Raw genomic sequence first — 15,556 nt, 5'->3', positions numbered from 1 at the left:
TAATAATGGTCAAAGTGTACTTGGCTTGAAGTTGCTGATCCACAAGTTGCCTCTGGAGCCGTTCTCGAGCCTCACGCTCCTCTGCCAGTTCTCTTTGAGCGAAGCGGCACTGGGCTTCCTTTCGACTGGCCTCCTCCTCAGCCTCATTCAACTGTCTCTTCAAAGTCCGCATCCTCTGTGTCATCTATGGCCAACGAATGGGTCATAAACAGGTCATATAAATACAACCTGTATTTATACCTACTGTTTCTGACTCATTATGTTATCATTTGGACATTTTAAATCACAATATTAATCCAATATGGCGTAATAAAAGAAACAAGTCCAATGACTTATGCACTAGAAAATGGCAATGCCCAGTGGAACCAGAGGTCCTTGCAAACGTCATCACAACTTAGAGTCAGCCCCTCATATGGAGAGCTGCACATCACGCAAGTGAGCAGAGGATTAAAAAAATAATAATACCAAAATGACTACATGACTTGTGAGCTTTAAGCCATGGCAGAATGCTGTTACTTCCTCAAAACGTTGTGTTTTGTTTCATTCACACTTATTTGAGTAATTCTGCTTTTTTAGTCTATCTCCAAAGCTCAAAATGCTCTGATCCTCCATCAAGAGGTGGTTGTTTTCAAGGTAACAGCTCTACATTTACTTTTATTCAGTAGAGATTGGGAATTCCAGGGCTGAAATTATCCATATAATTCTAGTGAAGTGAAGTGGACTTTAAAAACACAGTTTTGCACACTTCCTGTTTTGCCACATGACATTACAATGTGGAACAGAGTGTCTTCAGTTTGAGAGAAGAACTCAAAATATGCAGGGTTTGTGTGAATATTTTTGATGAGGAAACAACAGCATAAGACAGATCAGAAAACAAGGAAACAGCTTAATATGGTCATTAGAAACGATGACATTACCAGCTCCTTCTGCTCAGTGGAGATACGATGCTCCTCTTCCATTTGGTCTGTCAGCTCTGTGATTTTTCTTTCTAGTTTGCTGATAGTATTGGTCAAGACTGATTTGTTTCTGCTCACACACAAGAAAAAAATAACAAATGATCAACTTCATCATCTGTTTCAATCCTGTTCTGTGTACCTTGTATCTAGGGGCTGTTTACACACTTCAACTTAATTGAACTTAAGATAATTGTTCCTGTGGGTTTGCCGGCTGTGAGAATTGTCATGTTTTGGAAGAGAGACAGAGAAAGAGACACCAGGAGAGAAGTGTGACAGATGCATGTCTAGGACAGTGCAGTGGGAAAATGTACTGAAAATCCGTCCCTTGTTATCGGGTATTGGCACTTAAAGCCACAGTGGCCACACATTCTCACCTCCAGGGACACTTTACTGTATTCCACTGTATGTCTGAATGATCTGACTCCTGATTCTGCACTTCTCTGATGCTCCCATCTCAAATGAGAGGCATCACTAACAACATCACTACCCCTTCAACTTCCTCACCCGCAGTTTTATCAGGGGCATCATTTGACACACTGTATCTTTATGAAATATAGCGTAGCTAAGACAAAAAGTGAATACTGACCGCTCCTCTGCTCTCAGGCTATTCTCCAGGTCTTTGACTCGAGACTCAGTTCTGGAGATGACATCCTCCTGCACTCTGGAGCTCTGAAGTTCCTCCACCTCCAAGCGTAGCTCCCGCAGCTATAAGACAACAGTACCTTGACAAAGCATTATGCAGAAACACTACTGAACTTGTAAAAAGAGGCTTGAGCATGAGTCTTTAAGAATGGTGCTCAAGTGACTGACCTGTCGCTCCAGCGAATCCTTGTCCATTTCCAACTGTTCACTAAGATCTTTTTGCTGAATAAACTTGAGTTGAAGTTGTTCCACCTGAGCCAAGAATTTCAAGTTAATATTAGCTGCAGATCAATATTTTTCAAACTGAGCATCATGGGATAAGGGTAAATTTAACTTAAGTTTAAGTTAAGTTGTTTTTTCATGCAGGTCCTAATTAAGGTTAAGGCTTCCCTGTGGACATTTTTGTCAATTTATGGTTGCTAAAGACATTAAATTTTGTCCAAAGTATTATTTTTTTGTTGAAAGAATTAATACTTTTACCTTTTTTTTGCTACTGCATTGGATCACTCAGAACAAAAAAAAAAGTCACACTTAAGCTGTAAAACCATCATAAATTTTTATTTTATTTATTCTCAATAAAATCCAAAGCTCTATCCCTGCACTGATTAAAAAATATAATAATAATTAAATAAAAAATCTATATACAGTATATTTAAAATACTGATGTTTATTTATTTATTTTTTAAATGTTGATAGTTTTGGTTACTACAGGATCTCTATATCTTTGGATTTAGTTAAAAAAAAAAGAAAAAAATAATAATCTATGATGATTTTACAGCTGTTTTTGGAAGTGGACATTTATGTCCATAGGTTCTTAAGTTTGACCTTTTTCTTATCTGAACTAAAAATGCCACAAACCTAAGAGGTAATTTTTTTTTTTATGTGTGTGAAATTCAAGTTGCAAACCGGCATTTAAAGGGTTAAATATATAAAGATTTAAAAAAGATTTTAAAATAATTATAAAATATTTAGTTGATTTACTAGAAGAAATATTAATCTATAATGATTTTACAGAAATTTTTGTAAGTGGACATTTATGTCTCCTGAACATAACTTTTTTTTAAGATCACTGTCAGAGAAATGAAATGTAAGTCAGTGCAACGTCCCCACAAGCATAGAAACCAATGTATATTTTATATTTAATTTATTCGTTCTGAAAATATAAGGATTTACTCCTGCTGAAATACTGGCAATGAAAGTTAAAAAAAACCCCAAACAAACAAAGAAACAGTAGGTCAATTCATGTTATTAAGTTCCTAATAACATAAATGATTATGATTACCTGATAACATAAATTATCGTAAAACCAAATGAACCTCATTGGACTAGTAGGTCAATTCAGTTATTGCAATTATTCACCAGTACACAGGTTGACACAGGGAGTCTTTGTCTAAATGTAAAAAAAATAAAATAGATACTGAGATCATGTACTGTCTTGCCTGTTCAATGGTTCTCTTGTGCTTAGAGGCCCATCGCTGCTCACTGTCATGTAGTTCCTCCAGATCAGTTTCAAGATCAATGATCTTCTCCTGAAAATAGAAAGTGAACATTCAGGGCAAGAGAATCTTCCTTTCAGATTCAATGGGCCTCACTCATGAAGCGTCCATTAAGACATTATTTTTATTATGGGTCAAAATTTGTTTTGAATTTTCTTTAAGCCAAATATCAAATTGAAAAATGAAACCTTAATCTTAATGTTTTTCATTTCCTGAACAAAAACAAAGAAATGAAAATTAAAATATGTTTTTAATAAATAGATTTTCAATTTCAATAAAAAAATATATGTTTTTAATTTTTGAATTGAAAATGAAAATCTATTCAAGCAAAAAATGTTTAGTTAGTTGTTTATCATAATTTTGAAATCACCTGCGTTACTTTCAGCTGCTTACTGAGCTCGTCACGGGTTTGGTTGCTTGTGTGTAATTCCATGCGAAGGTCCTCAAGGCTGCGCTCCGCCTGTTTGCACTGCAACTGCAGCCTCTCTCTCAGCTGTATCTCCTCCTCCAAAGAACGCTCCTTATCCACTAATTTTCCAGACACCTGCGCCAAACAAAAGGCTTTAAAAACGGAACATACAGCACACTGAACATGCAACCCACACCCAAAATTCCACCCAAAATGCAGGAACAATACACATGCAAGGAAAACATTGTAGATAATGTCTTGTCATTTCTTTCTATTTTTTAATCTAAACTATTATGTAATTTAGGTAGGTTTTGGCCCTAGTTAATGTTAATAGAATACTGGTGCCCAAGTCCAACCAGAAAGAAAAAGCAAACTACACAAGTTCTTTATTAAAATTAAAATGTAATTATGTTAACATATGTTTATAAAATGAGTGGTCTAATCTATGATATGCACTTTTAAATTTAGTTGGAGGGCATGTCAGACTTCTATTGAAGAATTTACTGGTTAAAAGACTGCAAATGTGTCAATCTGGTTTATGACTAATATCTTAGTAATTACTAGGCCTATCCACATGAAACAAAAACTGGTTCAGCATCTTCTCTGTCAGGACAAATGCACTGAGGTGAAATTATCTTTATCATCAAGAAGATTAAGATGGTATGTTGTGAAGCCAACCCTTAACAATTAAAGAAGGTTTGACCATTAAAAATGGTATATAACATAATCACAAAAATAACATAATCTAATTGTGCCCTTGGACACAAGAGTGTAATTATATGTATCCATAACAAAACAGGTACAAGAAATGTCTTACCTCTCCCTGTAGCTTGGTGACCAGTATCTGTAGTTTGTCAATCTCCTGTTGCTTAGCCAGAAGACTCTCTTCCAGCTCATCCACTCGGAGCTGAGTGTCTTCTCTGAGCTTCATCTGAAGGTTCCTCTCTGCAGTACTCTGGGATGCCATCTGCAGAGCCTCTGCCAGCTACAAAACACCATAATGTATTAACCAACCTGTGGCTCAGTGGATCTGTTCACCAACAATATTTGTTCAAGTTACAGTAACTTTCTGGAGTCTGCACCTATTCTTTCTTCAGGCTGTATTAAGCTTTATTATTTATTAAGCATATAGTCTCATTTCCTTGACAATAATTTAATATCCTATTTGCTTTTGTCTTCCAAGCAATTATATACATTTTGTGTTGAGACAAAATCTCTATGTCATAACTTGTTTTGCTTCACCTCATCCTCTAGTCGAAGCACAGTGCTGTTAAGTTCTGATGTCTTCTTTTCCTTGGAATCTCTGTCGAGTTCAAACTCCTCCAGTTGTCTTTCTGCATGCCACAACTTCTCTGCTAAAGTCTGAGCATGCTGCGTTTGCTTCTCCAGGTTATCCTAGTTAAGCATAAATAAATAAATAAATACTCACATACACCCTCTCATTCGGTATATATATATATATATATATATATATATATATATATATATATATATATATATATATATATATATATATATATATATATATATATCTTATACATTTTACATACATACAGACATCAAATATATGAAGTAAGATATTTCATCATTCATGATAAAGTTTCCTGAAATTGTTTCCACTCCAAGATCTGCCAGCAAGTGTTTTTGTTTGTTTGTTTGTTTTTTGTTACCTTCCATATGAGTCATAAGGTTGATGCTTTCAGTGAGAATGTACAGTATACATAATAATGAAAATAAAGAAAATGGAGTATAACTCTTTATTTTCATGTGTATTATCAGCCATCATAAATAGAACAGTTTTTTGAAATGTTCAAAGCTATGTCCTGCTAACAAAGATGAAAGTCACTTGGGCCAGATCTCTCCTTAGTCGGTTCAGCTGTTATCACCTGCATGGTGGAAAAATCCCAACCTCAGAGTCATGAGACAATTGCTGATTGTCCAACCCCGTTTTTCAGGCTACTCTGTCCTTCACTGTCATATAAAGCCAACAAGCGAAGTGAGCCTTAGATAAAAGAATAAACCAGAAATGCATTATTGAAATGCATTTGCTGTGGCCAAAAACATAATAAAACTTCAGCTAAATAACATTCATCTGAATGTGGGACAAGAGAGGGCTCTGAGAATTTTTTAACAAAGCAATTACCTGTTATAATGCACTGGCCTAGGTCATAAGGAGTATAATGCTCAACAACACAAGCAGAGCCCGACTGGACTGACAATAAACTTAGTATTAGTTCTGCATTAGAACTCCAGAGTTATGACTCGGATTTTACAATTAGAAGATTTTTTTTATTGACTGTTTGCTTTTTTTTTTTTTTTTTTTTTTTGCTTACTTGACATGCCTCTTACCTCTGCATCTTGAATCTGGTTTTTCAATGACTGTTGGAGGAAATTAAATGCATATTCCTGGTTGTTGGCCTCTACCATTATCTCCCGAGCTTGTTTCACTTCAGTCTGTAAAAAGCAAAATACTGCAGCTTAACATATAAGACCAGGTTTATTTTCTGTAAATGCATTTAAATGTATGTTTATTAACAACTGAATTAAACAACTGAATTAAATAAATGAAAGAGGGGTATTCATTTATAACACAAACCATATTTACATTGCAATTTTAGCTTTATTTTTTGCTATATCTTATGAATGCTGTCACAGTGCTGTCACAACAACATCAGTGTGCATCATGCTCATGAAACTACTGCACATCACATCACTCTGCCTTTAACAGAACAATTTCAACACAGTGGAATACAAGTAGAATACAAACTATACAAGTTTTGGTCATCTTAGCATTTAACTGTTTTCTGGGGTTAAGATACAGAATAGTTTTCTTAAAGATGCTTTGTGCATTCCCTTTCAACTATCTATATATGTTTTAAGCTGGTTAACATTATAAACACAGCTTTTCTTTACTGAAGTATGTTATCAAATTCAAATTAATTTATAGTTGATTAAGTCTGGATAAAGATGGTGGAGAGCTACAATCAGATGGGAAATGTCATGCAAATGGAAGAAAAGATTAAGTTTGGTTCTAGAAAATGTGTTGGGATGGACACTCTGCTGCAGTGGGTCATTCAAAGTCATGAAGTCATGAATATTGTTATGATTAACTATTATACATGGCTTATAGCTTTAGATCAACCTAAACCATCACAAAACATAAATTAATATTACTTTAGGGCTATTCATCGCAACAGAAATGTACACATTACCATGGGAACCACTGCTATGTCATCACTTCTTACTCTCCAGAAGTGACTATCTAGCACTAACCCAAAATGAAATACCAACAAACTGCACAGTGGACTCTGAACTGACCTCCATCTCCCGGCAGCGCTCAGCCATAGCCTGATTCTCTTTTTCCATTTCCAACATTTGTTCTCTCGTTCTCTTGATCTCATTGGTCAGTTGAGTATTAGTTCTCAGAAGGTCCTCGTTATTCACCAGCAAGCCTCGCATTTCAAACCTATATGATTTTTGTCAAAGGTGTTATATATGTGTATATATATATATATATATATATATATATATATATATATATATATATATTATTTATTTATTTTTTTTTACCTCTGAAGCATCTTTACATAAAAGTTTCTGACCTTATTTGGTTTCTCTCCTTCTCCATCTCCACACTCTCTGCTTCCAAAAACTGGTTCCTCTGCAGAACAAAATAACATTTACAGAAACAGCGTTTAATTGTGATTTATGTTGACTTTTATATTGGACCCTGTGTTTTTATGTGTCTGTATTTTTGCAGTCTGTGTCCACTTTATTACCATTTATAATTATTGTTGTGTACTGCACTTTGGTGTGTTGTTTTTAAAGTAGTGTTACATTTGTGAATGTTTTTTTACATCTACATTTTCATACCTCACAGCAGTGTCTGTTGTTTTAAAGAATGCAGAAGGCTCACCTTTTGACAGGCATCTAGTTCTTTTGTCAACTCCTCAATATAATCTTTCTTGTTTGGATTTCCCAGAGCCGTAGAACGCACTGTATAGTGTGTTGTAGGGATCACCTAAAATTAAAACAATAATAAAACCATGCACAGTTTACTTAAGTTTTGCTTTTGACCTCTTTGAATTTGATGAATTTATTTCTTACAGGAGCACTGATCTCAGGTTTGCGCCTTAGTGTCTCATATGTGGAGAAGCGTGTCCGGCCAGCACCCATTGTGACAGAGGGCACTGGACTAATGCTGCGTCCATTGTAGTTGTACAAGTTCATCTCAGAGGTAGCTGGAGACAAACCACCTGCTACCTGAAAGTTAACACACAAACATCCTCTTATATTATTCACTGCGAAACGCATTGAGCTTCTTTTCCTCTTATCATTTCTGCATTCAACAATCAGACTGTTGAGCCACAATCATCAAAAAGCAGACACAGCCAGTTCTAAATCACACTGAGCAAAAAAGGTTCAGTGACAAATCAACAATACCTTCCCAGCATGACTGATCTAGCGCAGTTATCTCTCTAGAAACAAGGTGTGCGCAACAGAACAAAATGATTGCAAATGATTGAAAACAAGCAGCAGATTGACCACTAACCTTATACTCAGACATGCGGAATGCAGGATTATAGTCCATGGAAGCAGTGGTGGAGTAGGGACTGTTGAAGACTCGAGATGAACTGTCGCTCATACCCCCCTGTGCCACAAACACAAAATAGTTTATATTAATATAAACTATTTTGCAAATTAGATCAGTTAAAAAGCAAAGGTCAGACTACTAATTTCACTGAAACATAATAATAAACAATTATATTTAAGATTTTCAATGATGGTCAGTCCATATGAAATCAGCCGCCCTCCCCTATGAGCCATCTCAGATTTAGCTGAAAAAATTTCTAAAATTACCAAATGGAAGAATCTCAAATTTTAGCTCAATCCCTTGAGCCGTTTCTGAATTATGGCCCATTGAAATTTTAGGGCCACGCTCACTTTTTCTAAAGCCTTAATGTATGAGCATGTTTTGAGAGACCATAACTTCATAAAAAAAGAGAGCTAGGAAGCTGAAAAATGTGTGTATTATTGTAGATTCTTGCTCATAGATTCTGAATCTGTTGTCATATATTGTGTATTTTTATTAAGGGGGGCACTGTGGGCCCCCAAAATCTCACATTTGGTTGTAAGTCCAATTTTTTTTTCTTCAATTTTTAGGGTCCAAGATTTGTTCACTCCAAGCAGATATTTACAAACTAACTGCTGAACTTGAATATTTGAGAGAATGACCATTTCTGACAACAATCTCACATTTTTCTGAGCTTTCATGTGGACATTGTAGAGTCCCAAATATGGACACAGATCACATTTGATCTTTTTGGCCCCTTCTTTGGACCCTCAGTTCCCCACGTGGGCACAGTTAGATGTTGATTAAAAAACATTTTGCCAGAGAAACTTTGTCATATTCTGATTAGTTTAAAGTAATAAAAACTAGGGGTGTCAAATTATCGCGTTAATTGCGATTAATTAATTACAGTCATATTTAGCGCGTTATGTTTTTTAATCGCGTTAATCTCATTTTTAATCTCTAAATTTAGTGTTTCTGTATGCGAGTTGCTTTATTATAAAACCTGTTTTTATGTGTTGTTGGTACAACAACAACAACACACACACAAAAAACACATTTATACATTTTTTTATTTCGGTAATTCCACTCATTGCTGGAAACCCACACAAAACGCGCACAGTAAGAGCGATGTAAATGTCATGTTAACGTTGGCGGCGTCAGTCGCACAATGGACGAGGTCGAAGAGCCAGTAGAACAGAGTCAGCAGTGCACAGGGAAAAACACATTCGTGTCTTGGAAATTATTCTCCCGACGTGAAATATAAAAGAAAATAACAAATATAATATTACCTACAACTTAAATGTCACTGGTGAAAACAACCTGCATAGACTCATGATGTCTGCACTACTGTCCTATAGTGACCTGCCACATGAGGGGACACGCACAAAAACACACACAAACACACAACAAACAAACACAAACACACACAAACACACACCTTCATCATCGTCATCAACCTGAGAACGCGCAGACCACGTTTCCTTCCGTAGTTACTGCGCGGACACCGACGTGCTCCCGTGAGCCGCGTGTGGATCGTGTTTTCTCGCGTACGATGCATAAACCACGCTTCCTCCTGTGCGCCTCTAAACCAGAACTAACACCAAGACTAAAACCAGGACTAATCCAGTGCAGGACTAAACCAGGTCTAAACCAGTCCAGGACTAAACCAGGACTAAACCAGAACTAAAACCAGAACTAAAACCAGGACTAAACCAGGATTAATCCATTCCAGGACTAAACTAGGACTAAAGTAGGACTAAAGCAGGTCTAAACCAGGACTAAAACAAGGACTTAAACCAGTGATCTCATATATAAAGCATTTCTCTATCAATAATATTTTTAATATGGTTAAGGAAAGACTGGACTTTTTATTGTCTTTAAGTAGACAAAAGTTATTATGTTCAGATTTCCTCGTCTTTGCTACTTTACAGCAAACAGTTTCTTATTCATGGAGACTTGGGCTCAACAGCCAATTTGGAGAGATTTGTTAAACAATAAATGACTTTATAAAGTCACTTTTTTAAATCTATATCAAGGCTATATGAAGGCTTTTCTCAGCAATTTTTAGGTGAGATTAAAATTAGATTAATTAGATTAATTAATTACAGATCATAATTAATTAATCTCTAATTTTTTTTAATCGCATGACAGCACTAATAAAAACATCTACTATTAAATTCCATCATTTCAAACGAAATTTTTGAAAATGAGCTCTCATCGGTCATTTTCGGTGGAGCTTTTTTTTTTTTTTTTTGTGCAAAAATAATACACATATGTATTATGTATTATGTATACACAAAAATATTGGTACTGAAAGCCATAGTTATAGAAGCAGAGACTTTGTGATTTAACAGGCAATGAGTATCCCAATTGTAATTTGCATTTCCATCAATACTATAGTAACGTTTATTGCTTCACTTATACACCATGAAAAGCAGTTTCTTTGTGAGATAATAAATTAACTTCCTCAAATAAAAATATAATAAAAAAATGCAAACAAACCTTTTTTCATAATTTTGTACAGAGTTAATAGTTGAATTTTCTCCAAGGATTAATGACACTTTTCCAAGCAATGTACCTCAAATAATCTCCAATTGTCTTCCCTCATAACAAGCAAATAGTGTTTCAGTCTATTCAAGGTCATTGAACCTTTCTGCAGGTGGAAAAGTCCCTAAGCTCCGCCAACAACGACCCATGAGAGCTCATTTTCAAAAATTCAGTTTGAAATGAAGGAAGTTATTAGTAGATGTTTTTATTACTTTAAACTAATCAAAATGCCAGAGTTTCTCTGGTAAAAATTTTATCAACCTCTAACTGTGCCACATGGGGAACCGAGGGTCCAAAGACGGGGCCAAAAAGTTTACATTTGATCTGTGACCATATTTGGGACTCTACACCGTCCACATGAAAGTTCAGAAAAGTGTGAGGTTGTTGTCAGAAATGGTCATTCTCTCAAATATTCAGGTTCAACAGTTAGTTGGAGTAAACAGATCTTGGACCTCAAAAAGAAAAAAAGAGCACCAACCAAATGTGAGATTTTGGGGGCCCACGGCACCCACCTTAATAAAGATACCCAACATTTGACAACAGACATTCAGAATTTATTAGCAAGAATCTACAATAATACAAATGTTCATCTTCCTAGCTCTCTTTTTTATGAAGTTCTGGTCTCTCAAATATGCTTATAAATTAAGGCTTCGGAAAAAGTGAGCATGGCCCCCAAATTTCAATGGGCCATAACTCAGGAACGACTCAAGGGATTGAGCTAAAATTTGAGATTCTTTCATTTGATGATTTTATCTCAATTCTGAGATGGCTCATAGCGGAGATTCTTTGAAAACGGCTGATTTCATACAGACTGACCCTGATGATTTATGACTCCATGATGATTTATGATCTGAAAAATGCCTTCCTTGTGTGTAAATTGTCAATGTGGAATTGTCTGTGTTATATAAGAATTGTAAGAAAGAATTATCCTATCAAACTAAGTAAACACAGTAAAAAACCTGTCATATCTATTTAACTATCAAAATATAAATGTCTGAAAATGTCTGCCACACCTGAACATCACTCTGTACTTTTCCATATCACAGTGCACATTTGCTTTCAGTGGTTTTCCCATGTGTAATTATCACAATTGTCAATTGTCAATTGTCATTGCTTATATAGAGCTTTTCTACCTTCAAAGCATTCACATGGCTTTACATCCAGGAGCTATTCAACACACAAACACCAGGGGTGAGGCAGGCTAAGTCGTACCCAAGGACACAACAACAGTATTCTTCTGTGGGAGTAGGAATCACAATGCCAACCTGCAGGCCAGGAGTTCTAAGGGGACTTTAAAAAGCTGAGCGACAGTAACTTTCCTGTGTTGAGGAGCATGACAAAATAACATCAATTCTGCTTGTTTTTAGCATTTAACATAATTGATGTATACCTTGCAAGAATTTGATGTACTTTTAGTGTATAAAAATGAGGGTATAATGTGTGTTCATCTTCAGCATGTTGTCTCTAAGTACTCCATGGCTTTACTCTCTTGCTGCCTCCCCCCTGTGGTCTGACCCACAGAGGCTGTACAATAATCTTTTGGTTAAAATGTATATTTTGGTTAAATGTGACGCAGTCTATGTTTGTGGAGATTTTAATAGTCGAATTGGGTGTTTAGTTGACTGGATTTGTGATTCTGATTTGGGAATTTCCCAGAGTGTCTAGATGACACTGTTAATGCACAGGTTAGTGAAATGTTGATTGATTTTCTGAGAGACAGCAAATATTATGTTCTGAATGGTCGATTGTCTGGTTGTAACAACTTCACCTCTATAACTGTAGAGGAAGAGCAGTGGTGGACGATATTATCACACCTCATGATTGTTTGAATTCTTCGTTGAACTTGGACAATTATAGCCCAAATGAACTCCTTGACAGGGGGGGTCCTTTGTGTTTTGATTTACTGGATTATTATTCTAAAATGCCAGATCATTCTATGTTGGTTGTAACATTTAAAGGAAGACAAAGCAGTTTTGTTTTAAGTAATCATCAACCTAGACAATATAATCAAATAAATTCAAAGAATTTACCCCCCTATACTTTCTCAAATGAACAGTTTCAGAATGCAGTTTCCTTGTTTGTAGATAAACTTGCTACTAACCAAAATTTGATCAATGAAGTATATGAAGAGTTATGTTGCTATGTGTGTAGGATGGTTAAATCAGGCAAAGGGGTGAAAGCAAAGAAAGCAAAGAAAGCAAAGTAAAACAATTGGTAAACCCTATTGGAGTAGAGAGTTAGATCATCTGTAGAAAGACATGAGGCAGGTTGAAAAACATTTTTTGTTATGTAAAGGCATAAATAAACAACAACTTAGACTTGAATACAAAGACAAGCAGCACCAGTTTGATAAAAAAACAACAACTCAGAGCTTATAAAAGAAGAAGACAAAGAGGGCAGGCATTACAAACTGAATACAGTCAAACACATAATCCTCAGTTATTTTGGAGCATGGTGAATAAACTAGGTCCACAAAAGGTCAATCAAATCCCTGTAGAGGTGATCTCAGATGACGGCTCCTTAGATCTTGATATTGAATATGTGCTGAAAAAGTGGGAAACTGATTTTGGAACTTTATTTGCAGGAAGTTTTGAGTGGGATAATTCTTATATTGGAAATGGCAGTGACTCAGAGAAATCAAATGGAGATGTGTAAACAGTTTACCTTCCCTAATCCTTATTTAAATTTTGATATTACAGAAGATGAAGTAAAAAAGGCCACTGATAAATCAAAAGTTAAGAAAGCCACTGGATTTGATAATCTGTCGAATGAACTGCTGAAACAGCCTGGTCTGTTCCCTGTCCTCTACTGTCGTTTATTTACCTGTTTTAAACAGTCTTGTCCCCGCTGACGGGCAAAATCTATTATCAGACCAATCCCAAAGTGTCAACTGCAGATCCTCGAGTCCCCATGAACTACAGGGGCATCAGCCTTCTTAGTTGTGTGTATAAACTGTATTCGAGTGTTCTTAATGAGAGGCTGCTCTGTTACCTTGAATCCTTTAATGTATTGGCAGAGGAGCAGAATGGGTTTAGGAAGAAAAGAGCCTGTATAGATCACATATATTCTTTAACTTCTATAGTAAATGTTAGAAAAGAAGAGGGAAACTCTACCATTGTTTGTTTTATAGACTTGCAGAAGCCTTTGAGTGTGTAAATCAGGACCTGCTCTACTTTCAGCTGTTACAAACTGGTATTGACGGCAGATTTTATGAGTCAATCAAAGTTATCTATAACAATCCCATATCTTGTGTCCAGGTTCATGAGCACTTGACTGACTGGTTCCCAACACCACACGGTGTAAAGCAGGTGATGTGCTATCTCCCACATTATTTGCTATTTTCATCAATAATTTGGTAAATGAAGTAAAAGAGGCAAATGTTGGTGTAATGTGGGAGATCTAAAAGTGTGTATATTGCTTTATGCTGATGATATAGTGCTTATTTCAGAAAATTAACTGGAACTTCAGAGGATGTTGAATATTGTTCATACCTGGTGTAATAAAATGAGACTGAAGATAAATTGTGAGAAAACTCAGGTGATTCATTTTAGAAAACAGAGCCATAAATTGATGAACTTTCAATTCCATTTTGGAGCCACTTCCTTGTCCTTAACAAAAAAGTACAAATATCTGGGACTTGTTTTGGATGAACATCTTACATTTGATGAAGGAATCAAAGCTCTGTCAGAGTCAGCAGGTCGAGCCTTAGGTTCACTGATAAACAAAGTTAAAGCATATTGTGACCTGGGCTACAAAACCTACACTGAACTGTCCTGTTTCTGTCCTGTTCTGGACTGTGGCGCTGGAGTCTGGGGTCACTGTAAACACACCCACACCCTGAAAAAAGTTCAGTGCAGAGCTCTGAGGTACTTTTTAGGCGTGCACAAAAAGGCACCTAAACTTGCTCTGTATGGAGATATGGGCTGGGAAGTTATTTTGTTATTAAGTTATGGAACAGGTTGGTTAATATGCCTGGCACAGAATTTAACCAAACATGTATTTAACTGGAGTCTGTTACATAAATCATCCTGGAGTAGAGAGATTGAGAAACTTTTTGAGATTGCAGATCTCTGGTTTATTTACAGAAATAAGTTCATCTGTAGTGTTCGACAAGTGAGGAACATTTACTTTGATAAGTTTAAACAAAAGTGGCACAATGACATCTTCTGTAAACCAAATTAAGAACATATATCTTAATTAAAGACTGCTTTGGACGTGAGCCGTATGTCACCCTGAACCTGAGCAGAGGTCAGAGGTCAGTATGTGCCCAGTTGAGGTGTGGGACTCTGCCTCTGGCCTTGGAGACGGGACGATTCCACTCAGTCCCAGAGGAGGAGCACATGTGTCTGTGCGACTTAAAAGGACATTGAAAATGAAATACATTTTCTGTTTTACTGTCCTTTGTATCATGACCTGCGCTGTCAGTTGTGTCTAATGTGTCTTACTGTTGGTTTGTTCTGTCTGATGAGGAGAGACTGAAGTATCTGTTTAAATGTAATGTTTTCAACTTGGCTCAGTTTGTGCTGAAAGCCTGGGACCTCTGTAAGAGAACACTTTATGTTTGAAGTGTGATCTGTCTGCTTATTGTTTTATGTGTTGTATAAGCCCATTCAGGCTGGGCTCCAATTAAATGGTGCATGACACTAAATAAGTACAATAAACTAAACTAAACTAAACTATATACAAATATAGCAGTCAGTGGGTCACTTTGTAAGGCTGGTGATTTTAATTTTGTAATGAATTTGCAAATTTGTAAAGTGCCATGCAAACTCCTGATTTTTTTAAACCCTCCCTATGCACTCCACTATGCAAGTTATACTTTATTTATCCCATGTGGAGCTGGAATTATAGATCCCACCTTTAGCTATAGCTTCCTCTATACACAGACTGTATAGAAGTCTGTATACAATATGGTGACTTTGCGGACTGAGGG

The 15,556-nt window shown here is 36.1% G+C and overlaps 1 protein-coding gene across 1 annotated transcript in view; it reads right to left on the bottom strand.

Moving 5' to 3' along the window:
• Positions 1 to 15,556, bottom strand: part of LOC110172425 (cingulin-like protein 1) — a 47,198-nt gene that overhangs the window by 2,191 nt on the left and 29,451 nt on the right. The window contains exons 6-19 of the mRNA XM_055153213.1: positions 8,056 to 8,154; positions 7,611 to 7,766; positions 7,420 to 7,524; positions 7,106 to 7,164; positions 6,822 to 6,969; positions 5,853 to 5,957; positions 4,746 to 4,898; positions 4,321 to 4,488; positions 3,465 to 3,638; positions 3,038 to 3,127; positions 1,767 to 1,850; positions 1,543 to 1,661; positions 918 to 1,026; positions 21 to 184 (exon numbers count right to left, since the gene is read on the bottom strand). Of these exons, the coding sequence (XP_055009188.1) occupies positions 21 to 184; positions 918 to 1,026; positions 1,543 to 1,661; positions 1,767 to 1,850; positions 3,038 to 3,127; positions 3,465 to 3,638; positions 4,321 to 4,488; positions 4,746 to 4,898; positions 5,853 to 5,957; positions 6,822 to 6,969; positions 7,106 to 7,164; positions 7,420 to 7,524; positions 7,611 to 7,766; positions 8,056 to 8,154 (1,733 nt within the window). The remainder of the gene's footprint in view (positions 1 to 20; positions 185 to 917; positions 1,027 to 1,542; positions 1,662 to 1,766; positions 1,851 to 3,037; positions 3,128 to 3,464; positions 3,639 to 4,320; positions 4,489 to 4,745; positions 4,899 to 5,852; positions 5,958 to 6,821; positions 6,970 to 7,105; positions 7,165 to 7,419; positions 7,525 to 7,610; positions 7,767 to 8,055; positions 8,155 to 15,556) is intronic.

The sequence above is a fragment of the Boleophthalmus pectinirostris genome, unplaced genomic scaffold (genome assembly GCF_026225935.1).
Source record: "Boleophthalmus pectinirostris isolate CB_2022bp ecotype Guang Dong unplaced genomic scaffold, ASM2622593v1 HiC_scaffold_18, whole genome shotgun sequence".
NCBI classification, from domain to species: domain Eukaryota; kingdom Metazoa; phylum Chordata; class Actinopteri; order Gobiiformes; family Gobiidae; genus Boleophthalmus; species Boleophthalmus pectinirostris.
Note: the sequence above shows the minus strand (reverse complement) of the source record. Positions and strands in the feature narration are given on the sequence as shown.